We start from the raw sequence: 26,836 nt of genomic DNA, 5'->3' as shown, positions 1-26,836 counted from the left end.
TGGAGATGCTTCTTCTATCAAGTGGAACTTCAGCTTCCTGTACACTTTTCCGCCTATACCAGTCCTGCCCAAAGTTCTCAAGATGAGGAACAACTGGGCCCAAATCACCCTTATGTCTCTGAACTGGGCTCAGAGAGTTTGATATCCCGAGCTGTTGAGAATGGCCATCGGTCCTCTGATCAGGCTGCCCTATCTGGAGGATCTTCTGACGCAGCAATAGGGAGGGTTCTCCCCCTGAACCTGTCAAGGCTCCACCTTCATGTGTGGAGATTTAGCTGCGAGAGTTCACAGCGTTTGACATTCCTCTCGAAATCTGCAATGTTATCACACCAGCTAGGCCTCCCTCCACCAAGATGGTGTATGCCTTCCAATAGGACAAGCTTATGGCATGGTGTGCAGAGAAGCAAGTTGACCCTCTTTCTGCTCCCCTTTCTCAGGTCCTTCTGTCCATTCTCACTCTTTCCCAGCAGGGATCTGCAGTGGACATTCTTAAAGTGCTTTTTTTGTGCCATCTCAGCCTTCCTGTGATTACCTGATCAGCCATCCTTCTTTAAATCCCCTGTTGTAAATAAGTGTTTTTAAACACAGCTGTGGCTAGAAGACTCTATCAAATCAACTGTAATGTTTCATCTGGTACCGATTTATCTAGCTGCAGATTTCTTACTGACCCACCAATTCTCTTCGCTCTGTGAACAGATTTTTAGGATCTGGTCTATTCTGCTTCAGGCCCCTAGTTTTCCACACCAGATGTCAGTGTTCTTCATGGCTCTGCGCTTCTGACTTAAAGTCATAAAAAGAAACTGACATCAGCACGCTGGAGTGCCGCCTATATAGGCACCGCACACGTGACTTCTGGTGTGGACAACAACAAAATTTATGACTCTATTCCATAATACCTGTAATATGGTGATCACTAATGTCCTTAAAATGTACATGAAAACCTGTAGGGTGGTACCACGAAACAACATCGTACAAGGACAGGCTTGTGCCAAGAATAGTCTTCTACCAGGACTTAAAAAGACTAATAGAATCCACATCCATAGCTAGTGAGAAAATGAATGTGCTATCTTTGGTTGTGGTCCAAGAAGTCTTTCAGATTGATATGGGTAATTAAAGTCAGAAGATAACCTTTTGAGAATTTGTCTACTGAGTAGGCCTGCAACGAAAATCAAGGCAACTACTTTGATCAGAGCTGAAGTTCCCAAAGATTGGCCACAAGTCATAACTGCATTGCATCAAGACTGAAATGCTTTGGTAACTGGCACAGTTATGGTTGAGCTCATATTGCGCAAGTGGGGTAAGCAAAGTACCTTTCAAACCTTTCTCCTGCAACAAACTGCAGACCTTATTTAGGTCCAGGTGGGCCAGCCCCAAGCTGCTCAGGTGGATTAGGCCTGCCCACCATATTTAAAGTTTTCCACACTTTCATCAGGAATTATCCTCTTAATGCATTCCTGTTAACATGGTGGAAGCCTTTTCGCTGAACAATGCTCAGTTCCGCCAAACCATTCCTCACAGGGCTGTCTAGGTGGCATTTGTTCATCTGTTTTTCAAAAGCAAATACTCTAACCTGGGTGTTCATTCTGAAATACAGGGAATTTTCTCTTCCTGCGTAGGGAAAATTGTTCTGTTTTTGACACAGAAAAAAATACAGTCGGAAGGCCTGCCTGCCCTAAATTGGCTGGATCTTTCAGCGCTATGGGTTAGGTGGTTCTCTAGCGTCTGGCTAGCCAGGAAGGTGCAGCTCAGAGCCAGCTGACGGTCTGCTGTCAGAAACCTAGTGGTTCCCCATATTCCCTCTCTGTCATGTGAGGGAACCGAGAGGTGGCCGATCTGGAAACCCGCTGATTTTTGGCAGATTTCAGTTACCTCCCACTTCTAGATGAGGCACTGAGTAATTTTGTAACTGCTGTCAAATTTGAGCAAAAGCTCAATAATTAATCTGTTATGACTTCTTCATTTTATCATGCTCAACTTTTCCTCTTTTTTTCTTAAATTATTAAGAAGGCTTAGCGTTTTCACTGATTATATATGTATGACATTCTTTATTTGTCTGCTTCAAAAACTTAAGGTCAGTGGCATAAACGTTTGTAAAGAAATGCCAGCAAAACTATGATTCCTTCAACTCTGTGGACTTGGCAGCGCACTCTTGTGGCTACTAATATTGAAATGCCTGTTTCGAAAGGATATTTCCTTAAAGCCCCAACTAGCGATATTTTCTGCAGATCATGTTTCATCCGTGGTTTTTTGTTCGTTTCATGTTGCAGGTAATATTGACATCCATTTTTAAATTTAAAAAACAATGAATAATGTTTCACTGTCACAATAGTATTGTTGAAGTTTGATAGTTGGACCAAATGACAAAGCAGTGTGAGTGCAAACATTGCGCTTGTACCTTAGACAGGTTGTACCATTTTTAGTCAGATTTTCTCTTATTTCCGTGCCTAGACCTGAGGAACAAAGAAGCCAATAGGATTGTCACCTCGCTTCATGGCATCAGGATGCTGTTTCGAGTGTTGGGTCTTCATTTGCAAACCTAATGTGATACGAGAATTCTTATTTTTGTTTGATTAGTATGAAGTGATAGGCCTGATATACCTGATAATAATTTGTGAAGGCAAAGCCCAGGAATGGGAACATGGTGGCCTGGCATCATGGAGCAAAGTTTAAGACCCTCCAAATCTGTTTAAGCCACAAGTCTATTAGCAGTCGACTTTACTTTCCTTTAAGCAGGAATATAACTTGTTTATAGTGCTTTAACTGATTGTCTTATTTCAGTGCCTTGTATGTTGTGGATCTGAAGAAGTTCAGAAAGATTGCTGCAGGAGACAGACTCAGGGGACAGTATCAGGCTCTCAGTCAAGATCCAAATAGTCTATCCAACCTCGATCAGGTAAATAAGAAGTACTGTATACTGCATGCATTTGCTTTAGTGTATGTCCGCTTTCTTGTGCTATTCCTTAATATTTGCAAAATTGCAGTTTTGCACACTCCTTATTGCGTATTAGGACAGTGTTTGAATGTTAAAAGCTCTTTTGCAGATAGTTAGGTAATAGAGAGCCAATAATGACGGTAGATCTGGCATTCCAAAATTCCACTGCTGGTCCTTGTTTCTTCATTTTCAGTGTAGGACAATGTATCCTCAGTAGGTGGTGTTTTCTAATAGCAATAGTCTTTCTGTCAGCCTTGAAATGTTATCAAATGCCCTCTATCTCAATATTTTCCTTTTGGAACTCAGGCATGGGACTCAGAAAGAGAGCCCTTAATAGCATAGAACATTGAAAGGCTGGGAGCTCAGTTTAAGACAATAAAAAGGCAGATGGTCAATAGTGTCTGGTACAGGACTTCTGATCCAACATTCCAGTGTTTGTCATTATGTTTTTCCCTGTTTAATTTAGAGAATTCTGGCATCAGTGGTTTGAAAGTTTAGATAACATTGTATATGATAGAGACTTCTAGTTGCAGACTCCTTACCTTAGAATTTCCCCAGGCATCAGACTGGATCCAGAGACTTTTTTCTTCGAGCAGTACCCTTGTGCGCCGTCAGGTGGCGTTGGTTGACTACGCGTTCATCATTGGTGTTGTGGTCGCCATAATGATGTCGGGGGTCATATATAGGTGCCTCCTCAGTGTAGTGATGTCAGTTCTTTTCTTTCCGCGCCACGGGCTGATCCAGAGAGAGCTACCCTAGTCATTTTTGGACCGACTTCAACTCTTTTGTTGAGCTTTTTTGGTGACCTTTGGTGCGTCAAGGATGTCCTTGAAGACCGGCTTCAAACCTTGTGAGGTCTGTCACCGTATGATGTCGGTTACAGATCCACATCAGGTCTGTTGGTGGTGTTTGGAGCGCGACCATAACCCGAAGTTGTGCTCCGAGTGCCGGACCATGCATCTGAAAGCTTTGAGGCTAATGCGCGGCCGAGTGCTCGACTCTGCATTGATGAAGGTCTCACTCGAGACTCAAAGACTTCGGGTCATTCGGGTAAGAAAAATAAGAAATCGAAGAAGACTAGGTATTCTTCATCTTCACTACATCGCTCGTCTGATGCAACTCGTGAGGTGCATCGGCGCTTTATGCCTCTGTCCGCGTACCGTTTTTCTGGGTCTGCTCCGCGCCTCCCCAAGTTTCCGGGAACGACCCCTGCCCAACAAAAAGTATTTTATGAGGCCATGCGTCTCGTATTTGGGCACTCCGATCCCTCTGTGATGCCTTCGGAGCCTGGGGGCTCTTTGGGTTCCACACTGGTGCTTTCAGCCTCAGGTGGCCCCTCCGAATCTGCTACTGGATCCGTGCCGACGCCGGTCGTACCATCGCGACCCTCCCTGATGTTTTCTTCCTCCAGCTTGGCGATGCAGAAGGTGAACACCACATGCCTTTTGGGCCACTGTACCTGCTCTTTGTGGGGTTTAGTCGCGCAAGTTCTCCAACAGATCCTGGAGGAGGGCCGGGCTGTTGTCTCCCAAGCTGTTGCTGGTGGGAGAGATGCAGCTAAGTTCACCATTCAATGTGGACTGGACACGACTGACTCTCTGGGTAGATCGGTTGCATCGACTGTGGCCTTGAGGCGTCATGCCTGGTTGAGGACGTCTGTTTTTCAGGGGATGTCCAAGAGACCCTTATGGACATGCTCTTTGATGGCACCAGTTTCTTTGGAGACCAGGAGGACTCTGCGCTTGAGAGGTTCAAGGAGTCCCAGGCTATGGCTCGGTCCCTAGTCCTTTCGACCCTTTTGTGGTCACGGAAGGGGCTCCCTGTCACATCCCTTTCCTAGCCGCTGTACCACCCACGCTACTCAGCCCCTCATGGCCGGGGATGCGGAATCCCACGGGCTCATGGGACAGGGAACCAGAGGTCTGCCCAGTCCTCCTCTGCCCCTGCTGCAGCCTCCAATCCTTCCTAGTCCATATCCCCATCTCAAACCAGTTGGTGGCTGTTTCTAGTGTTCATCTAGCACTTCTCAGCAAGGAAGTCGCAGCTCCCCATATTCCTGTCCTGCCACTCCCCTGACGCTAGCTACAATTCGTGGTAGGTCACAAGCACTTTCAACTTACCATGCTTCCTTTCTGCCTTACCAACGCCCCTCTGGTGTTCACGAAAGTGAGGTCGGTGGTTGCAGTTTAGCTGCGCAGGTAAGGGGTTTCAAACTTGCCCTACCTCGACGACTGGCTGTTGAAGGTAGACACATCCCAGAAAGTCGTCTCCCACCTTCAGACTACGGCGAACCGCCTGCAGATGCTGGCGTTCACTATAAACATGCCGAAGTCACACCTGACTCCCTCTCAGATACTCCCCTTCATCGGAGCTGTTCTGGACACAGTACTGTTTCGGGCCTATTCTCCCGAAAAGTGAGCCCAGGCTATGATTCCGATGTTTCAGCCTCTATCCTGGATTTTGGTGAGAATGGCTCTGAGGTTGCTGGATCCTCCTATTGACACATGCCAGGTGCCATATGCGGGCTCTACAGTTGGACTTGACGTTTCTCTGGGGAAGCATCATGGGAATCTCTCCGACATGGTCCAGATCTCGGAGGGGACTGTGAAAGATCTGCAGTGGTGGCTTTCGAAACAGGATTGGGTCAATGGCAGATCCCTCTCCCTTCTCCAACCAGATCTCACAGTAGTGACAGACTCCTCGCTCCTGGCATGGGATGGCCACATGGGAGAGATGGAAATATGAGGTCTCTGGTTTTCAGGGGAGTCTAGACTCCACATCAGTCTTCTGGAGCTCCAGGCGATCAGGCTTGCATTGAAAGCATTCCTTCCCTCTCTCAAAGGGAAAGCGATGCAGGCGTTCACCGACAACACTACCACCATGTGGTACTGCAACAAACAGGGCGGAGTAGGGTCCTGGATCCTTTGTCAAGAGGCTCTGTGTGGCTGGACATGGCTGGCACATCAGGGCATTACCCTGGTGGGTCAACATCTGGCGGGCTCTCTCAATGCCAGAGCAGATGAACTCAGCTGTCAATGCATAGTCGATCACAAATGGCGACTCCTTCCATAGAGGAGGTAGAGCAAGGTCTCTTTCAGCAGTGAGGAGAGCCTTGGATAGATCTGTTCGCCTCCTTAGAGAACATGCAATGTGAGCTGTTTTGCGCATTAGAGTTTCCAATGCAGCACTTGCTCAGCAACGTTTTTCTTCTCAAGTGGAACTCAGGCCTCCTTTACGCCTTCCCGCCTATAAGACTTCTGAAGAAGATCAATAATGACCAGGCCCAAGTAACCCTTGTGGCTCAGGACTGGGCACGGAGAGTATTATATCCAGAGCTATTGAGCATGGCCACTGATCCTCCAGTCAGACTGCCTCTTCGGGAGGATCTTCTGTTGCAGCAACAGGGGAGGGTTCTACACCCGAACCTGACCAATCTTCACGTTCATGCATGGAGATTGAGTGGTGGCAGTTGACAGCTTTTGACCTTCCGCCCGAAGTCTGTGATGTTATTTTGACAGCCAGGAATCCCTCCACCAAAACGGTTATACGCCTGTCGTTGCCATAAATTTGTGGCACGGTGTACCAAAAAGTCTGTTGAGCCCCTCTCTGCTCCTTTCTCTGATGTTCTTTTGTTCATCCTTTCTTTAGCCCAACAGGGCTCTGCTTTGGGCACTCTTGAAGGTTGTTAGCTATCTCAGCCTTTCTTAGATTGCCAGGCCAACCTTCTCTTTTTAAGTCTCCTATTGTGAGTAGATTCCTTAAGGGACTCTCCCATTTGTTTCTTCCCAGTCCGTTTATCATGCCTCAGAGGGGCCTCAATCTTGTTCTCACTTATTTGATGTGAGTACCCTGTGAGCCGTTACACAATTATCCTTTGTGGCTCCCTACTCTTAAAACTGCATTTCTTGTTGCCATCACCTCTGCTCGTACAGTGAGTAAGGTTCTGGCACTTTCTTCAAAGCACCCATTTTTGGCTGTTTTCCCTGACAAAGTGGTGCTCTGTATGAGGGCCTCCTTTTTTTCCTAGAGTTGTAACGCCTCTTCATGTAGGCCAATCCATCACTTTGCCTACTTTTTACGCACCCCCACATCCTTCTCCTGAAGAGGAGAGACTCCACCACGTAGATCCAAAAAGATCATTGGCGTTCTACCTCAATCGTACCAAAGAGTTCCAGGTGGACGATCAACTCTTTGTTGGCTATGTGGGTGCGAAGAAAGGGAAGGTGGCGCAAAAGCGTACCATCTCACGATGGGTACTACTTTGTGCTATGCTTTGGCTAAGAAGCGACCCCCTGAGGGCTTGCACGCTCACCCCACCAGAGCAACTGCTGCTACCACAGTGTTAGCACTCAGAGTTCCTGTCCTGGATATCTGTCAACCAGCAATGTGGGCATCCCTGCGCACATTTACAAAGAATTACTATCTCGACAGTCAGGTCAGCAGAGATGGCTACTTTGGTCGTTCAGTCCTGCAGGACTTCCTAGTATGATCTTGGTTTGCAGCCCACCACCGAGAATGGTATTGCTTGGGTCTCTATTCTAGGATAAGGAATCTGGAACTAGAAGTCTCTATCAGATGAACAAGTTACTTACCTTCGGTAACGATTTATCTAGTAGAAACATATTGTAGTTGCAGATTCCTTACCAACCCACCCATTGTCCCAGCTTGCAAACTGATTTCTAGGGACAGGGATTCCCTTTTCAGGGCCTTAGCTTTGGGGCACCATTTTCAGTGTTCTTTGGCTCCGCGCTTTTGCGTGGAAAGTTGTGAAAAGAAACTGACGTCAATACACCAGGGCGGCGCCTATGTACAATCCCGATGTCATCACATCGACCACAACGTCATTGACGGACACGTAGTTGACCAACGCTACCTGATGACGTGCAAGGGTAATGCTCAAACAAAAAATCTCCAGATTCAGTCTGACACCTGGGGAAATTCTAAGGTAAGGAAACTGCAACTGGAATATGTCTCTACCAGATAAATCGTTACTGAAGGTAAGTAACTTGTTCATCTCTTCTGACTCTTGCTATACTGTTTGTAAATGCCCCCTTCCCCATTACAGGGCCTTGGCTGCAGTTCAGGCCTGCAACTCAGATAGTGGATCTTTACGAAAAGCTACAGTATATACTTGTCAGAGTGAGGAGGACAAACATTGTTTTATGTTAACTTTCACAGATACATATCTGAAATTAGTTTTTTTCTGATAGAAACTTCTAGCCACAGATTCCTCACTGTGTGAATATTCCCCTGGTGTCAGACTGGAACTGAAAACCTGTACGTGCTGAAGGTAGGGCTTTGCACCTCCACACTAACCACCATTCCACTCAGGAAAGGATGTGCAGGCATATATAGGCACCACTCCCGCACACTGATGTCACTTCTATTGTTTCCTCACCACCAGACGTTTATCAGGAACTCCCTTTGTGTCTCTCGGAGACTTTATATCCCAAATTTCTCCAATGTGCAAGGTATGTCACCCCCCAAAACTACAGCTTTTGAAGCACAGTAGGAACTGTCGCAGACAAATATCTGTGATGGATCCCCACCAGGTATACTTGTGGTGCCTTGGGTCGAGCTATGAGCGCAAAGCCTGCATGGGTAGTGTGTTGATGAACCCAGAGGTCATCAGGGTAAGTGGGACAGAACCCTACATTGCCAGGCATAAGAAGACGCCACACTGGGGCCATTCCAAGTTGTGGTCCGCATCCAAGATTTGCTCTTATTTTTGTTGTTAGAGCAGCACGAATGTCAGGTCTTCATCGCGCTCCAAGTCTTCCAGTAAATCTAAGAAGAAACACTATAAGTTGAAGCAGGATTCTACTCCCTCACACCACTCGCATTTTCCTGAGCAGTCGTGGTACAGTGCCACTCTTCCTGTTCTCGCTCCCGAAGTTGACTGAATTTAGAACCAATCCCATAACTTGTGCCGACACAACGCAAGTTTCCAGGGCTGAACGCCACGCTGCTTCAGATCAACCATGCTCTGGTTCTAAGGATCCATACCAAGTACTTCTGGTGCACCTCTGTGCCCCAAATAGCTGCGAGGCACTCCATTTGGAGGACCAATGGTGGGTTCACCTTCGGTGCCATTTGGACCCGCTGAGCCTGAACTACCTCCAGGTCCACTGTCAACTCCATTTCCGGTCCGGAGACCGGTGCCTGCCCCATGTTCCTAGATGCTTATGACGTCTCTGGAGAAGGAGGATGTAGGGTTGCAGCCAATCTGACCTCAGCCAAAGTTGCGTCCAAATCTAACGATGGAACTTTTTCCTTTATTAGATAAACCTGTCTCTCAGGGAAGAAAGCCCACTTTCCACTCCCTCTTTTGCACCAATAATGGTCGGGTGATAAGTTTGCTCAGCTGTACACTGATGAAAATTGGTTTGAACACTTACAGGACACTAGTGGCTGCAATACTTCTCTAGAGACTTCTCTTTTTATTTCTCCCAGACCTGCCACAGAGGAATCTGCTCCGTACGCTATAGTTATGCATAGGGCAGACAAGTTCTCAACCTCCAGGTCCCTACCATGGAGGTGAAAAACAGTGTTCTTATTGAGATCCTACAACTGGGACAGACCTCTGCTGAGCTCCTCCTCCCATTTAATGACACACTGACGGACACTTTTGTAGGGGCCTGGGCCAACCCTTGTTCTAGACCGCCTGTCAACTGAACAATTTCCAAGTGCCATTGTCCTGCTCTGACGACCCTGCTTTCCTCTCCCTGCACCCTTCACCCGACAGCCTTGTTGTTCAGACCTCAATGTGTCAGCCTAATTAGAACATATTTCCTGTCACTCCCCCTGACAGAAGTTAAGTGAGTGGAAACATTCACTAGTTGGGTCCTCCACCAGCTTGGCCCTCCGATTTGTCAGTGCTGGCAGCTTTTTGGGGCCCTACTCTGATGCCCTGTGCCACAAATCCTCCTTGCCTGACAGCCTTCGCCCAGTCCTGGCTTAAGCAATTCAGGATGGCTGTGATGAGACCAAGTTCACGATTCGGTGTGGCGTGGACACCTGCGATTCCATTGGGTGTAATATTAGCACCAGTACTGCTAATCTGACAGACTTCTAGCTGCAGATTCCGTAACATTTTTTTTGTGAACAGTACCCATCGCGCACCGTTAGGTGGCATCGATCAGCTTAGTGTGTGTCTTCGGCATTGTCCATGCCATAAGTGATATCGCTGCTCATATATAGGGGCCACTCAGGCCGCTGACACCAATTACTATTCATGACTTTGCATGCCAGAAGCGCGGAACCATGGAGTGCACAGACCCGTGTGAACAACTAGGGCCATTAAAGGGATCAGCCCTGTCCCTAGAAATATGATGCACAGCAGGAAGGAGTATGGGGGGGGTCAGTAAGGAATCTGTGGCTAGATATAATCTGTACCAGATAAGGCATTACTGACGATAAGTAACTTGTTATTCTGATAGTGACTTCTAGCTGCACATTCCTTACCTTTGAGCAGATACCTCCCCAAAGATGGATCTGTGGACCAATTTCAAATAAGGAAGATCTGCAGGACTGAACGTGCTAAGTTCCAAACCCTATGGTCCTCACTGTCCAGGCAGTAGTGTTTGATAAATGTGTGCAGAGATGCCCACGTTGCTGCCTGGCAGATGTCCAGGACCGGAATTCCGCATGCTAATGCTGTGGTTGCGGCTAGATATAGTCTCTACCAGATAAGGCGTTACTGAAGGTAAGTAACCTGTTCTTCACCACCATGCATAGCTACGATCAGCATCCACAGCAACCTAATGGACATACCCTTAAATGGGAGACACCTGTTCGGGAACAAGACAGATTCAGCTCTCAAGAAATGTAAAAAGAATAGGGCTACTGCTTGCTTTCTGTTCCTCTTCACCCCTCCTTGCCAACCACACCAGTTCAGATTCACCTTTCGTCATTATAGACAAGGCACCACTTAACGCCAGCCTGCCCAACCCCATAAGGGGACTCAGCAGTTTTGCAGCCAAGATAACCCCCACCACCCACACACCCAATGTCAGTGCGACACCCAGTTCACCATTACTCACCAAGCCCCCACCTGCTAAACCTCTTTAGCATGCCCTTGATAGAGCACAGTCACCCAGCGGAAAGCAGAATTCAGTATTTCTTTCCAGGTTGGCAGGTGATCAGTTCAGACACATGGAACTGTGGAGAGTTTGCAGTGGATATGGTCTGTCATTCTTTTCTTCTCTGCAACTCCTTTCACCGTCTCTCCAGCAACTGACAGAGGACCAGCTCTCCATTTTGCGGCTGCAAGTGCAAGCCGTTTGGCCAAAGCAACTGTAGAGAGGGTGCAGGTGCTAGAAGTAACAAGTGGCTGTTGTTCGTACTACTTTCTGGTGCCCAAGAATGATGGAGGCTTTCGACCTGTATAAGCCCTGCAACCTCCCAAAACCTTCCTCTGACAGGAGAAGCTCAAGATGGTTACCTTTGCCCAGGTCTTTCTATCCTTGACTTTGAGAATGAATGGTTGCCTGCAGGATGACTATTTTCATATTCCTGTTCCACTGACCCATCAACGTTACATGCGCTTCAAAGTGGGACAGGAGCATTTCCAGTTCACTGTGCTCTCCTTTGGTCTCACCAGTGTCCCTCAAATGTTCAGGAAAGTGATGGCAGTAGTGGCAGCTCATCTTCAGAGGTGTATGGTGCCTCCCTTACCCCGACATCTGGCTGTTGAAGACGTGCTTGCCCCTGGCACTTGTCCACCTTCGGACTACGGCAGACCTCCTATCATCTTTGGGGTTAACTATTAACATGCCAAATTCAAACCTAACTCATTCTCAGACACTCCCCTTAATCTGTGCCATTCTGGAATCGGTTTGGTTTCATGACTTTCCCTCTGGTAAGAAAGTTCAAGAAATTCAGGCTATGATCCTACTCTTTCAGCCTTAGTCCTGAGTTTCAGTGTGTTTGACTCTGAAGCTCCTAGATCTGATGGCCTCCTGCATCCTGCTGGTCAAACAAGTAGTTGGCATGTGCAGGCTCTGCAGTCGGATCTGTAGTTGCAGTGGACTCAACATCTGGAGTGCTGGATTGTGATTGGGTCAGCAGCAGGCCGCTTCCCCCTCCTCACCCAGAGCTTACAGTAGGGACCGATTGTGCGAAAGTAGCATCTTTCAAGCCTTGTTACCCCCACTTTTGGCCTGTTTGTGAGTATATGTCAGGGTGTTTTGACTGTCTCACTAGGATCCTGCTAGCCAGGGCCCAGTGCTCATAGTGAAAACCCTATGTTGTAAGTGTGGTTGTTATGTGTCACTGGGATCCTGCTAGCCAGGACCCCAGTGCTCATAGGTGTGTGGCCTATATGTATGTGTTCCCTGTGTGATGCCTAACTGTCTCACTGAGGCTCTGCTAACCAGAATCTCAGTGGTTATGCTCTCTCTGCTTTCCAAATTTGTCACTAACAGGCTAGTGACTAAATTTACCTATTCACATTGGCATACTGGTACACCCATATAATTCCCTAGTATATGGTACTGAGGTACCCAGGGTATTGGGGTTCCAGGAGATCCCTATGGGCTGCAGCATTTCTTTTGCCACCCATAGGGAGCTCTAACAATTCTTACACATGCCTGCCACTGCAGCGTGCATGAAATAACGTCCATGTTATTTCACAGCCATTTACCACTGCACTTAAGTAACTTATAAGTCACCTATATGTCTAACCTTCGCCTGGTGAAGGTTGGGTGCAAAGTTACTTAGTGTGTGGGCACCCTGGCACTAGCGAAGGTGTCCCCACATCGTTCAGGGCAAATTCCCCGGACTTTGTGAGTGCGGGGACACCATTACACGTGTGCACTGTACATATGTCACCACCTATGTACAGCGTCACAATGGTAACTCCGAAAATGGCCATGTAACATGATCCCCCGGGTCTCAAGCACAGAACCGGGGTACTGCCAAACTGGCTTTCCGGGGTCTCTACTGCAGCTGCTGCTGCTGCCAACCCCTCAGACAGGTTTCTGCCCTCCTGGGGTCCAGGCAGCCCTGGCCCAGGAAGGCAGAACAAAGGACTTCCTCTGAGAGAGGGTGTGACACCCTCTCCCTTTGGAAATAGGTGTGAGGGCTGGGGAGGAGTAGCCTTCCCCAGCCTCTGGAAATGCTTTATTGGGCACAGATGGTGCCCATCTCTGCATAAGCCAGTCTACACTGGTTCAGGGATCCCCCAGCCCTGCTCTGGCGCGAAACTGGACAAAGAAAAGGGGGATGACCACTCCCCTGACCTGCACCTTCCAGGGGAGGTGTCCAGAGCTCCTCCAGTGTGTTCCAGACCTCTGCCATCTTGGAAACAGAGGTGTTTGTGGCACACTGGACTGCTCTGAGTGGCCAGTGCCAGCAGGTGACGTCAGAGGCTCCTTCTGATAGGCTCTTCCCTCTCTTGGTAGCCAGTCCTCCTTCCTAGGTAGCCAAACCTCTTTTTCTGGCTATTTAGGGTCTCTGCTTTGGGGATCTCACCAGATAACGAATGCAAGTGCTCATCAGAGTTCCTCTGCATCTCCCTCTTCACCTTCTGCCAAAGGATCGACCGCTGACTGCTCAGGACGCTTGCAAAACCGCAACAAAGTAGCAAGACGACTACTAGCAACCTTGTATCACTTCATCCTGCCGGCTTTCTCAACTGTTTCCAGGTGGTGCATGCTCTGGGGGTAGGCTGCCTCCTCTCTGCACCAGGAGCTCTGAAGAAATCTCCTGTGGGTCAACGGAATCTTCCCCCCTACAACCGCAGGCACCAAAAGACTACAACACCGGTCCTCTGGGTCCCCTCTCAGCACGACGAGCGTGGTCCCTGGAACTCAGCAACGCTGTCCAAGTGACTCCCACAGTCCAGTGACTCTTCAGTCCAAGTTTGGTGGAGGTAAGTCCTTGCCTCCCCATGCTAGACTGCATTGCTGGGTACCGCGTGATTTGCAGCTGCTCCGGATCCTGTGCACTCTTCCAGGATTTCCTTCGTGCACAGCCAAGCCTGGGTCCCCGACACTCTAACCTGCAGTGCACAACCTTCTGAGGTATCCTCCGGCGTCGTGGGACTCCCTTTTGTGACTTCGCGTGGACTCCGGTTCACTCTTCTTCCAAGTGCCTGTTCAGGTACTTCTGCGGGTGCTGCCTGCTTCTGTGAGGGCTCCCTACATTGCTGGGCGCCCCCTCTGTCTCCTCTTCCAAGTGGCAACATCCTGGTCCCTCCTGGGCCACAGCAGCACCCAAAAACCTCTACCGCGACCCTTGCAGCTAGCAAGGCTTGGTTGCGGTCTTTCTGCGTGGGAACACCTCTGCCAGCTTCATCGCGACGTGGGACATCCATCCTCCAAAGGAGAAGTTCCTAGTCCTCTTCTTTCTTGCAGAACTCCAAGCTTCTTCCAACAGGTGGCAGCTTCCTTGCACCCTCAGCTGGCATTTCCTGGGCTCCTGCACACTCTCGATACTGTTGCGACTATTGGACTTGGTCCCCTTGTCTTACAGGTACTCAGGTCTGGAAATCCAGTGTTGTTGCATTGCTGGAGTTTGTTCTTCCTGCAGAATCCCCCTATCACGACTTCTGTGCTCTCTGGGGATAGTAGGTGCACTTTACACCTACCTTTCAGGGTCTTGGGGTGGGCTATTTTTCTAACCCTCACTGTTTTCTTACAGTCCCAGTGACCCTCTACAAGCTCACATAGGTTTGGGGTCCATTTGTGGTTCGCATTCCACTTTTGGAGTATATGGTTTGTGTTGCCCCTATACCTATGTGCTCCTATTGCAATCTACTGTAACTTTACATTGCCTGCATTACTTCCTTTTGCTATTACCTGCATAATTTTGTTTTGTGTACATATATCTTGTGTATATAACTTATCCTCATACTGAGGGTACTCACTGAGATACTTTTGGCATATTGTCATAAAAATAAAGTACCTTTATTTTTAGTACTTCTGTGTATTGTGTTTTCTTATGATATTGTGCATATGACACCAGTGGTATAGTAGGAGCTTTACATGTCTCCTAGTTCAGCCTAAGCTGCTTTGCCATAGCTTCCTTCTATCAGCCTAAGCTGCTAGAAACACCTCTTCTACACTAATAAGGGATAACTGGACCTGGCACAAGGTGTAAGTACTTCTGGTACCCACTACAAGCCAGGCCAGCCTCCTACACCGATGCATCATTCCTGGGCAGAGGCAACCATTTGGGAGAGGTAGAGTTCAGAGGCCTCGGGTCTCAGATAGAATGCCAGCTCTACATCAACCTTCTGGACCTAAAGCCCATCCCCTTGGTCTTTAAAGCATTTCTGCCATCCATCACAGGGAGGATTGTGTAGGAGGTACCAGACCACACCGCTGCCCTGTGGTACAGCACCAAACAGGGCAGGTGGGATCACAGACCCTGTGCCAGGAAGCTTTGCGCCTCTGGAAATGTCTGGACCACCAAGGGATTACCCTGTAGTGAACCATCTAGCAGTATCCTTGAATGCCAGGTTGAGTGAGCTCAGCCATCAGCTGCTACCAGGCCACAAATGGTAATTACACCAAGGGGTGATGAAAAGTCTCTTCCACGAATGGGGAGAACTTTGGCTCGAACTGTTTGCCATTCCAGAGAACAAACAATGTTAGCATTTCTGCATATTGTAATTTCCAAGGCATTTCTCAATCAGAGGCTGTTTCATCTGCAAGGGGAACCTGGGGCTCCTGTATGCCTTTTTGCGATTCCAGTCCTGTTCTGAGTTCTCAAGAAGATCAATACTGAACAGACCCAAGTCATTCTAGCAGCTCTGAATTGAGCATGGAGAGTATGGTATCCAGAACTCCTGTGCTTGAGCCTGTGTTCTCTGATCAGGCTGCCCCTCCAGGAGGACCAGCTCTAGTTGCAAAAGGAAAGGGTTCTGCACTTGGGCCTTCACAGTCTCCACCTTCATTCTTGGAGATTAAGCAGCGACAGCTGAACACCTTCAGCTTTCCTCTGGAGAAAGTTAATGTAATCTTGGCAGCCAGGTGTCCCTCAACAAAAACTGTATACAACTGTTTTTGGGACAAATTGACCTGCTCTAGTCTAAGTTATCTGGCGTTCTATTGTTTATTCTGTATCTTGCCCTGCAGGACTTTGCTTTGGGTACAGCAAAGGTTTATCTTTCGACCTTCTTACGTTTGCTCGATCAGCCATCTTTGTTTAAGTCATCAGTTGTTGATGAGATTTTAGAAAGGGCTTGAGTATGAGATGAGGATGTGTGGGTGGTTTTGCTTTGAGGCTACTCCTACAGCCTCTGTTGTCAACCTGTGAATTGGTATCACCTAGTGATGAGAGCATAAACTGCTGCTATAGTGGTTCGTTAGAGGTCTGCTTTACCATTGACATGCATACATGTGTATGCTTAATCCAGGCATTATTCTTTCCCCTGTGCAAGTGTGCACCCACACAAGTTCTCTTTTTTCCACCCAGCATTGTAAATCGGAAGCTGCTTCCCTTGCGCTTGGAGCTTTCCTATAGGGGGTTAGGGCCTGTGTCACCCTCTGCCTTCCTTTCATACATGGTACTCTTCAGTCTTAAACATGTCTTAAGCCATTTGTAACAGCATCATACCTAACCTCTGCTTTGGATGGATACTTCTTCCTGCAGATTCCTCAACTTAGAATACTCCTCAGGTGGCCAGTTTGGATCAGAAAAACATTTTCCATAGCAATGCTCCTGCGTGCCACCAGGTGTCATTGTGCAGCTTCATGCTTACTCCACACCACTCTGGAATAGATACACATATAAGCGCCATCCCTCTGCACTGAAGTCAGTCCTTTTCTTTCTGTGCCTTCTGATGGCGATCTGCTTCCAGATGGTTTCACTACTGTACTATGAAATGATGTTCCCACCCAAAACTATAGGCTTCAAGCCATACTGTGACTGTAGATGTCAATCAAAGACCTTCCTAATGTGTGTTATTGGTGCCTCAGCTCAGGATGTGGGTATAGGTCATGAGACAAGTACACTAAAATGCACCAGATGGCGATCCAACACGTGGAGGCAAAGCTGCATGTCACCAAAAAATAGAAGAAGTCACCGCCTTTGCGTAGGTCCCGACCTTGCTCCATGTCACAGGCCCAAGGATGTTCCCACAACTGCTCAATTTTGTACTGGAAGTTTTCCAGTAAGTCCAAACACAAGCATAAGAAAATGAAGTGGGACTCAACCCCATTCTGCCACTCTAAAGAGAAGGTGTAAGAGCCTCACAATGCCAGTCGCACCCAATGGAGGTCTCAGGCCATGGAACTGATTCCTCAGCTGGTCCCAGCAACCTTCTGATTTTCCCATGCCGTCATTGACTGCACAGCAGGTCAAAGCCATGAGGGAGGCCATGCTTCAAATGTTCAGTGCACTTCCAGGTTCCCAGGTGTGCTTTCAGGCCCCAGCTAACTGTAGGAACTTCCGGTTGGCCTACTGCTTTTGAGCAAGCCCATCCCCTTCATCATCTGTCCCCTTGGGACCCATTACTGGGCTAGTACCGATGCAGTACAGACTTCTACTTTAGCCCCAAGATTCACATGGGTCCATGTTAACTTGATTCAGGTGGCACCAGAGGATGATCCCACACCAGTGTCAGACCCCTTACCAGCTTTGGTTCGAGCCTGACAGATGGTGCGCTACAGAATAACAAAAGCACGACCCGTCATCATGAAATGTGACCAGCCTGACTCAAACCCATTGCCTCTGCCACATCACACCTCCCTGCAAATATACCATTAATTCTTTGGTTCTAACTGATCCTGTCCCAAGATGTTGATGGTGATGATGGGAAAGACATGCATCCCCCCTCACTATACTGATGTTTTATATATTGCTTTACAGAAGGCCAATGGGCTTGCCACCTTGCCTGAGACACATCTTGACTTGGAGGAGAGTGACTCATTTGCAGTGATGGCCCAGTAAGCAGCTTAGGCACTAGAATAGCAGCTACCCTCTATTGAGACCAAGGGAAACTTTATAACAGAGATTTTACATCCTTGGCCAGCAACCTCTGAACCCTTTCTTCCTTTTAACAATGCCCTCTCTGATACTTTCAAGCCAACTTGGTTAAAGCTTGTCTTGCCTGCCGGTGAGTTCACAGACGTCATATACCTGCACCTGGTGGTCCTGATTTTCTCACAAAGCACCTCTCATCAGAGAGTAATATTGTATAGGCCTCGACTGTTAAAGACTCATTTCCAACCACTCTTTCAGGTAGGTAATCCAAGAGGATTGATGCTTTTGGCAATCCCATGTTTTTGTCCGCCAATCTAGCAATGTGACCTGTAACTGCTGTTGTATACTAGGCCATTATGCACATGCCTGTAAGGACATGGCCAGCAAAATCTTGCTAGCAGCGTGCAAGACCTTATGCCTCTTTGGCCTCAAAGCTCCATGCTGGACAAGATGCGGCCAACTATGTAATCATAGCAGATCTGGATACTATGGATTGTTTGTGGAGGAGCAGTAGGTGTCAGTGTTGTCCTTGATCATCACAAGTGTATATGTTTCACAGAGTGTACTGGCGATCGTCAGACGCCCTTCAGGGATATGCATTTTCATTGGTCCCGCCTTTTCCAGTGGAAAGAGGGACTCTACATTGGAGGGCTTTAGGAAATAGGAGATACAGTGCACTTCTTAGGACTGTTAATCACTGACTAACAGATTACACATCATTTCCAAAAGTTTAGAGGCTACTCCAGAGGGTTAGTGTATAGACAAAGACAGTGTTCCCAACCTGCAATACAGAAGACACCACAGTCCTTTCAAGGCCGTGGACATCGGTCTGTCTGGCAGTGTGTAGGCCAACAGGGGCATGAGTCCTCCAATTCCTTTCCCCTGCAGCTAAGTCCTCTTAACCACTTTAGTTTGCCCATGATAGCACATGTCCAACCAGTGGAAGGCAGGATTCAAATTTCCTCCCAGATTATCAGTCCATCCCCTTCAAAGATGGGTCTTACAGATTGTTCAATATGATGATGGCCCTGCCTTTTCTTTCCACCTCAACCACTATTCTCCCACCACCTGTGCGAATTTCTGATAAGCAGCTATTCATTTTGTTACAGGAGGTTTATCTGTTGCTCTCTAAGGGTACTTTTGAGTGAGTGCTGAACTCTGAAAGAGGAGGGGGATGTTACTCTCACTAGTTTCTTGTTCCTAAAAAAGGCTGGGCCCTTTAGGCCTATTCTGGACCTACAGACTCTGTATTATTTCCTATAGGAGGACAAATTCAAAATATTCACTCTAGCCTAGACTTTGTCTGCTCTGACCAAATTAAATGGATGGTGACCTTAGACCTTCAGGAGAATTATTTTCATATACCCATCCTTCAGTCCCACAATGTCATATATGGTTTAAGATAGACAAGAAGCATTTCCAGTTTATTATGCTCCCTCTACGACGAACCCTTGGTGTTTATGAAAGTCATGTTGCTGATTTTTGGCTTTTGGGGATACCAGTGTTCCTGTACCTCAAAGACTGCCTGTTGAAGGTGGCTTGCCTCCAGACAGCGCAGACCTCTTGATATCGTTGGCGTTCACTATTAACAAGCCAAAGCCCACCTGACTTCTTTGCAGAGGCTTCCAGTCATTGGGGCAATCCTGAACACAGTGTGGTTCAGGGCTTTCCCTTCTCCACAACAGGTGAAGGGCATTCAGGCTCAGTCCTGGATCAGTGAGAACAGCTCTGAGGCTTCTTGGCCTCTTAGCTTTATCATCCTTCTCAGCCACTATTCTAGGTGACACATGCACGCTCTGTAATAGAATTGGAAGTCCCACTGGGCCAGCATCAAGGTAACTTGACTGATGCCATCTAGGTCTTGATGGGGTAGCTCAATATTTGCTGTGGTGATTGCTCGAACGTAACTAGTCCAGCAGCTGACACCTTTACCTTCCCCACCCAGAGCTGACTGTGGTGACGCACATGTCTATGCTGGCCTGCAGAGGTAATCTGGGGGAGATGGACTTCAGAGGATTGTAGTCTCTGATGGAGAGACTGGGAATGAAGGGCATTGATATGACCCTAAGGCCTTGCCGCCATCTATCAAGACGAGGCTGATGCAGTTTCTCACAGACTATCCCTCTGGCATGTGGTACTACAAGCAGGGCATACTGGGGTCATTGGAGCGACAGGGCGTTTTCCTGGTCTCTGCATCTCCTGGCCTTAAACACTGTCTTCCTAATTGCGATTATGTTTACTTTTCGCAAGAAAGAACTTCAGGCACTTTCAGTGCATCTGTTACATGCCTACTGGCGAGATACTCCCTTACCTTATGGGATATGGCCCATATGTTTTTTCAGCATGTACCAGGTCACCTCAAGGAGAATTTTCAAGGTTCTTAACTCCCATCACTCTATCAGTGTTCTTTGCTCGCCGCCCACACTTCGAAAGAGAGGGGCTCCATTCAATTGTAAGCTTCTGCATTGATCTTACCAAGGGCTATGAAGTGGATAATCAATGTTTTGTGATTGGGGACCCACTCCTGTGCTGAGGGTACAAGACCTACCCAGTGTTATCTTGTGCAGATGATTTCTTCGGTGGTGGTTTTATTCTTGTTATAACTAGAAGGCCACCATGCAGTTTCTTTTGTTCCACTAAACTAAGGGGCTTCTTAACCAACATACCTGTAACTGTATGGTAGCCTAAATGCTGCTGTTTTGTTTCATTTTAATAGTTTGACTGGCTTGTGAAGAATGAATGTCCTTTATCCTTGTGTGCACTGTATGTTTTGCTTGGAGATGTATATAACAGTTCTGAGTAGTAGAATGTAAAGAAATGGGGCACACTTAATAAGTGAGAAGAGCTTATTTTATTGTTAAAAATTTTTAGAATGCCCCACTCACAACATGTTCAGCCAGACAGCTCTGCTTCAAGCACTGCCCACCTGACTGAATTCCATCCATGTAACTCCTCATCAGTGCTGACAGACAAGACATGGTGGCCAAATGATAGAGTAATTATCTGATATAGAGACTTCTAGCTGCAGATTCCTTACCTTTCAAATCTCCCCAGGCGTCAGAGTGGATATGGTAGGTTTTCATGAGCAGTATCCCTGTGCACCAGTAGGTGGCATTGATTGGGTCTGCATCCATCATCGTCCACTCCAGAAATGAGTCACGGGTCCTATATAAGCACCATCCAGATGCACCAACATTGGTTTCTTTCTTTCTGCGCCAGCCAGCGCTGATCCGAAGAGAGCTACCCCTCAGTTAATTTTTGACTGGTCTTTTTCGACTTTCTGTCAAGCTTTTTTTGAGGATTTTCTCCTGGTGTCGAGGCATGTCTTCCGTAAAGACAGATCTCAAGCCCTGCGTATACTGGCATACGGCAACTTCCGTGACAGATTCGCACCTCATGTGTTTATGGTGTCTGTAGCACAACCATGACCCAAAGTCATGCTCTAAGTGCCTGGCCATGTATTTGAAGGCTTTGAGGGAGCGGTCCTTAAAGCTGATGGTGACCCAGAATGCGACTCAGCGCAGATCGATGTCTTGGTCACGAGGAAGGTCCTGGGACCGGTCACGGAGTCCAAAGCCATCGTCGCATTTGAAGTCCTCGAGGTAAGTTGAGGCTCAAGACAAAATCCAAGAAGTCGAACTACTCTTCGACTCCTCCTCGTCCGCTGGCTCACGAGATGAGGGTTTGTAGATGCCCTAGGACTCGTTCTGTGGAACCTATGCCTGGGTCGACTCTGCACCGCCCCGAATTTCTAGGAGCTAGAGCAACCCCTGCCCAACTCAAGAGAGTTGTATGAGGTCATGTGCCCCATTTTTGGGCAGTCCCACCCTGCTGGAGCTTCTTCTGGACCCATGTGGACAGAGGGGGCCCCTTTGGGTTCTGCACCAGTGGCCCCGGTGGATACTGGCATGCTTTCTCCCCCTACCATGGCTATGGAGGAGGGAGCTTCTTATGCTATGGTGTTGAGCAGGGTGGCTGGGGTCCTGGACCTTGAACTGCTCTCAGTGGCCATCACGACTAACCTCTTGACAGAGGTGCTGCAACTGGGAGCTTCCACCTCAGAACCCCTGTCCAAGTTCAATTATTTTCTCACTGAAGTCCTAATGGGTACCTGGTCCAAACCCAGCACAGGGGCTCCTGTGAATAGGACAATTGCCTGCCGTCATCATCACGCACCCGGGGACCCAATTTCCTGACGCAACAGCCCACCCCTGGGAGCTTTAATGTCTAAGCCTCTACCTCCCAAAGCGCGTTCCCTACCCCTCCCCCAGATAGTGAATCCAAAACGTTGGATTTATTTGGGAAGAAGAGGTTTTCTTACACCAGTCTTGCATTGCGGTCAGTGAACACCGCAGGCCTTTTGGGGCTTTCTGCCAAAAGTTGTTACGCCCTTCCATGTAGGCCAATCTATCACCTTGCCTACTTTTTACGCACGCCCACATTCTTCTAAGGAAGAGGAGAGACTCCACTGCTCGGACGCAAAAAGAGAGTTGGCTTTCTGTCTTGATGGTACCAAAGAGTCCCGGGGGAACAATCAAGTCTTTGTTGGTTATGTATGTGCGAATAAAGGTCTGGCAGTGCAGAAGAGAACCATCTCCAGATGGGTCATGCTCTGCATTAAAATGTGCTATGCACTGGCTAAACATCAATGCCTTGATGGTATTTATACTCATTCTACCAGAGCTAAAGCTGCAACCACTGCGTTAGCACACAGAGTTCCAGTCCTTGACATCTGTCAGTGTGCAACATGGGCATCCCTGCACACATTTACCAAACACTACAGCCTGGACAGTCATGTTCGTGCCCGTTCGGTGCTGCAGGACTTCCTCTTACGATCTTAGTTTGCAGGGTCACCTCCGAGGGGTGGTATTTCTTTGGTATCTATTCTAAGGTAAGGAATCTGCAACTAGATGTCTCTTTCAGGTGGACAAGGTACTTACCTTCGGTAATGCCTTATCTGGTAGAGACAATATCTAGTTGCAGATTCCTTACCGACCCACCAATCCTCCCAGCTCTGCCAATTGATTTCTAGGGATAGGGACTCCCTTTCAGGGCCCTAGTTTTGAAACACAAGTAGTCAGTGTTCTTCATGGCTCTATGCTTCTGGCATGGAAAGTTGTGAAAAGAAACTGATGTCAGTGTGCCAGGGTGCCGCCTATATAGGTCCTGTGACGTCCTATCCGGCATGGATGATGCAACGACGGACACAGAGACGATCAATGCCACGAAACAACGAGTAGGCGTATTGTTCGAGAAAAAATTCTGGATCCAGACTGACACCTGGGGAAATTCTAGGGTAAGAAGTCTGCAACTAGATATTGTCTGTACCAGAAAAAGGTAACTTGTCCTTCAAGTCACGAGGCAAAGTGACTCCTCCTCTTGGTGATAGTGTGCATGGGCATGACTCCATTGTCCAATTGTTTTCTTTCCCCTGTCTGGTTTGTACGTGTTTTCTGGCACTCAGGTTCAGGCTACCTTCGGTTCGTTGTTCACTTCTATACTCAGTATTGTTCTCAATTGTGTTTCCATCGTCGTGTATCAAAAGACAAGAAAACTATTGCCTGTCGATTTGACATGCTCCACTCGCGGCCTTCGGGCCTCTTCTTCATCTCATCTGCTTTGACCAACAATGTGCTGTTATTGGAATGTACTCTATTTCGCTTCTGTCACAGCTGCAATGCACTATACCAGAGGGCAGACCCCCCATTAGGTTCCCAACTTATGCCTGTCTCCTGATCATAAGAAAGAGGACTGTGAGGCCTTTCAATCCTACTGATCGGAGAAAACGTTGTGGGACAGTTGGACGCATAGCAGAGAAATGCAGCACAAGGAAACACCTGACATGTTCGTCTGTCAAGATGTTGAAGAGGAGGAGGAAGAACTATCTGAGACCTCTGCTGCTGAAGAAGAGGCCTTTTCCATACAGGTCTCTGGCTCCGACCTCGAGATCGGCTTAAAGATGCCGGATCTTCCTCCAAGTCATCGTATGGTGCCCCTGTCCAACTGCCCAAGAGACACTGTTCCGATCAATTCTATGGCTCATGGGCCACCACTGCAGACAGGCCACCATTTGCTGCGGATGCCCTGCCTTTGGGCTTGGCATAGAAAGCAAAGCCGAAACCGTCCTCTTCTGCACCAAGCCGACTAGTCTTTGCATCGAGCTGTCCATCTGCCTCTTCGGCTCCGAGCACCACGGCCCCAACTGCTTGGGCTCGAGTACTTCGGTCCTAAACCGAAATCTCTTTCAGTAACAAACCCCTCAATACCAACACCGAAATTGGCTCTAGAGCCAATCCTCCAAACAATGCAAGAGTGGCTCAATCCAAAACTGAAGACGCTGCATACACAGCCTCTGACTGGCTTTATTTTAGCCAAAGCAGTGCAGGCGGCTCCCATACAATTAAAACGCCAACTCTCCTTTGAAGAGGCTCTAGACTTGCTGGTGCCTCCTAAGAGAAAGAAGAAGGATATAGCGACCAGTCGTTTGCAGCCTCCTCTTCCTGCTTCTCCACCACCACAACCACCACCTCCACCCCCCCACTCCATTACCACTCACTTCACCATCTCACTCACATAGTGATCTAGGGGACACACAGCTGTTCACGGGTGATCACAAGGGGCAGATGATTCATATCACGCACCACAGTTCACAGTTCCTTAGGACAGTTATGATATTGCTCTCACGGTTGATACTGACCCAGATCTCTACCCAGCGGCGGCTGCAAAACCTTTAGAAGAAAATGATAATAATCTGCGTTTACTTTTGTTGTCTTGTAAAGGGGCGGTGCCACAGGGGTGATGAGCAGTGAGCGCATGTGTGTTTGGCCGGCCGTCTTGGGCCGGCCAAACACACATGCGCAGTGTGCTCTCTCCAGCCCAGCACTGTGTTGCTGGGCTGGGGAGAGCAGACACAGCGTAGGAAGCTGGCCTGGTGTGTGGTGGGTTCCTGTGGTATTTACACCTTATACCAGGTCCAGGTATCCCCTCTTAGTGAAGTGTAGGCAGTGCCTAGAAGCCAGGCACTCTAGAGGTAGCTGTGGATGAGCAGCCAAGGCCTATCTAGGGGCAAAGCAAAGCTCATGCAAAACCACTGTAGTCACACAGCACTTACTCACATGAAAGAAAACACTCAGTTGTACAAAAATAAAGGAACTTTTTTTTTAACAAACCACCAAAAATGACTTGGCAGGTGACCCACCCTTAGGAGGTAAGTAATACTCTAAATATATACACTAGCAATCAGAAATGGGCATAGAAAAGGTTAGAACACAGTAATAACCAACAGTGACCCTAGGGGGAGCACAAACCTTATACTAAAAAATGGAATGCGAACAAGGTACCCTCACCTATGTAAGTTAGATGTGTAGAGCTGAGCTGGGAGTACTAAAGTACCACAAAGGTAATTAACACAGTACCCCCCAGCGACCAGGAATGCAAGAGTTAAACACTGAATTTTCCCCAAACCACCCAAAAGGAGGAAAAGAAGAAAAAGAAGACACCCAGAGAAGCCTACAAGAAAACCAGCGGTGGATTCCTCAAGAAAGAAGACCTGTGGAGAGAGGGGACCAAGTCCAAGAGTCACAGTGGAGTCCAGGAGGAGTAGGAGGTACTACCCACCCAGCTGTGGATGCAGGAGGTGGTCGACTGTTCTGAAGAACAGGTCACTACTGCAGCCCAGGAGCCGGAGAAGAGTTCTAGATGAATGCAGAAGATGTCCCACGCTGGAAGTAAGATTGCAGGCGGTGTTGGGACATGATTTCTACCAACAATCCGTGGCAAAGGGTAACTCACAGTTAGTGGAAAGGAGGTGCTGCCGGGGACCAGCAAGACCCAGGAGGGAGAGACACAGGGGACCCTCAGCATCGCATAAAGTCCACAGGAGCAGAGGCAGTTCCCACAGGGTCTCACAGGACAGGGAGACAGGAGTTGCAGAAGGAGCCCATGCAGCACTACAAAAGTGGATCCCACGCCACAGGAGAACCACACAAGAGGCTGTGCTTTGCAGGATGGAGTGCTGGAGGCTGGAGCAGCACGTCACCTGAAGATCCCTTGGAGGAGATGCGAACAAGCCTTCGCAGGTGCAGTAGACGTGCTGCACGGAGGTACTGTCCTGCGTGGGAAGGGAAAGGCTTACCTCCACCAAAGTTGAACAGCTGGCAGAGAGGACCACGAGGACTACTCCGAACCACCACCTGTGATGCAGCATCCACGCAGCTAGGCGGGAGAGGGGATCCACGCAGCCGGTCGTCGCTTGTTGTAGGTGCCTGCGGTTGCAGGGAAGTCACTCCACTCCAAGGGAGATTCCTTCTTCTTCTTGCGCAGGATAAAGAGTTGCAGTCTTCTGAGGATGCACGTCGAGGAAGCTGTTGCAAAGCTGGCAGGAACTCTGGATACAATGTTGCCGAGGAGTCTTCCTCGTGGATCTGCAGCTTGTGGGTTCCTGGAGGGTCCAGTAGCGGTTCCGGAGGCCAGACATCTAAGTAAAGTTTGCAGAGGAGTCCTGCTGGAATCTTGCGAGCCGCACCCAGAGTCCCTAAATAGCCCTGAAAGGGGAATTGGTCACCTAACCAGGTAAGCACCTATCAGGAGGGGGCTTTGACATCACCTGCCTGGCATGGCCACTCAGATGTTCCCAGAGTTCCCTGACAACCTTAGAATCAAGATGGCAGAACCCAGAGACCCTCTGGTGGTCACTTCCCTTTCCATTGTCCAGTTTTGGGCCAGAGCAGGGACGAGGGGGTCTCTGATCTGGTGTAGACTGGTTTATGCAAGGAGGGCACCAAATGTGCCTTTCAAAGCAAACCAGTGGCTTGGGGAGACTACCCCTCCCAAGCCAGTCACACCTGTTTTTAAAGTGAGAGGGTGTTACCTCCCTCTCCTGAAGGAAATCATTTGTTCTGCCTTCCTGTGCTTGTTAAGATCAAGCAGCAGGAGGGCAGAAACCTGTCTGAGGGGTGGCAGCAGCTGGGCTAC

At 48.3% G+C, this 26,836-nt stretch overlaps 1 protein-coding gene across 1 annotated transcript in view; it reads left to right on the top strand.

Annotated features, from left to right (window-relative positions):
* UGGT2 (UDP-glucose glycoprotein glucosyltransferase 2) overlaps nt 1–26,836 on the top strand; it is a 1,372,316-nt gene that overhangs the window by 1,254,006 nt on the left and 91,474 nt on the right. Inside the window, exon 36 of the mRNA XM_069204567.1 lies at nt 2,779–2,893. Coding sequence (XP_069060668.1) covers nt 2,779–2,893 — 115 coding nt within the window. The remainder of the gene's footprint in view (nt 1–2,778; nt 2,894–26,836) is intronic.

This window comes from Pleurodeles waltl, chromosome 8 (genome assembly GCF_031143425.1).
Source record: "Pleurodeles waltl isolate 20211129_DDA chromosome 8, aPleWal1.hap1.20221129, whole genome shotgun sequence".
In the NCBI taxonomy this organism is placed as follows: Eukaryota; Metazoa; Chordata; class Amphibia; order Caudata; family Salamandridae; genus Pleurodeles; species Pleurodeles waltl.
The sequence above is the reverse complement of the archived record's forward strand: the minus strand, read 5'-3'. Positions and strand labels throughout refer to the sequence as shown.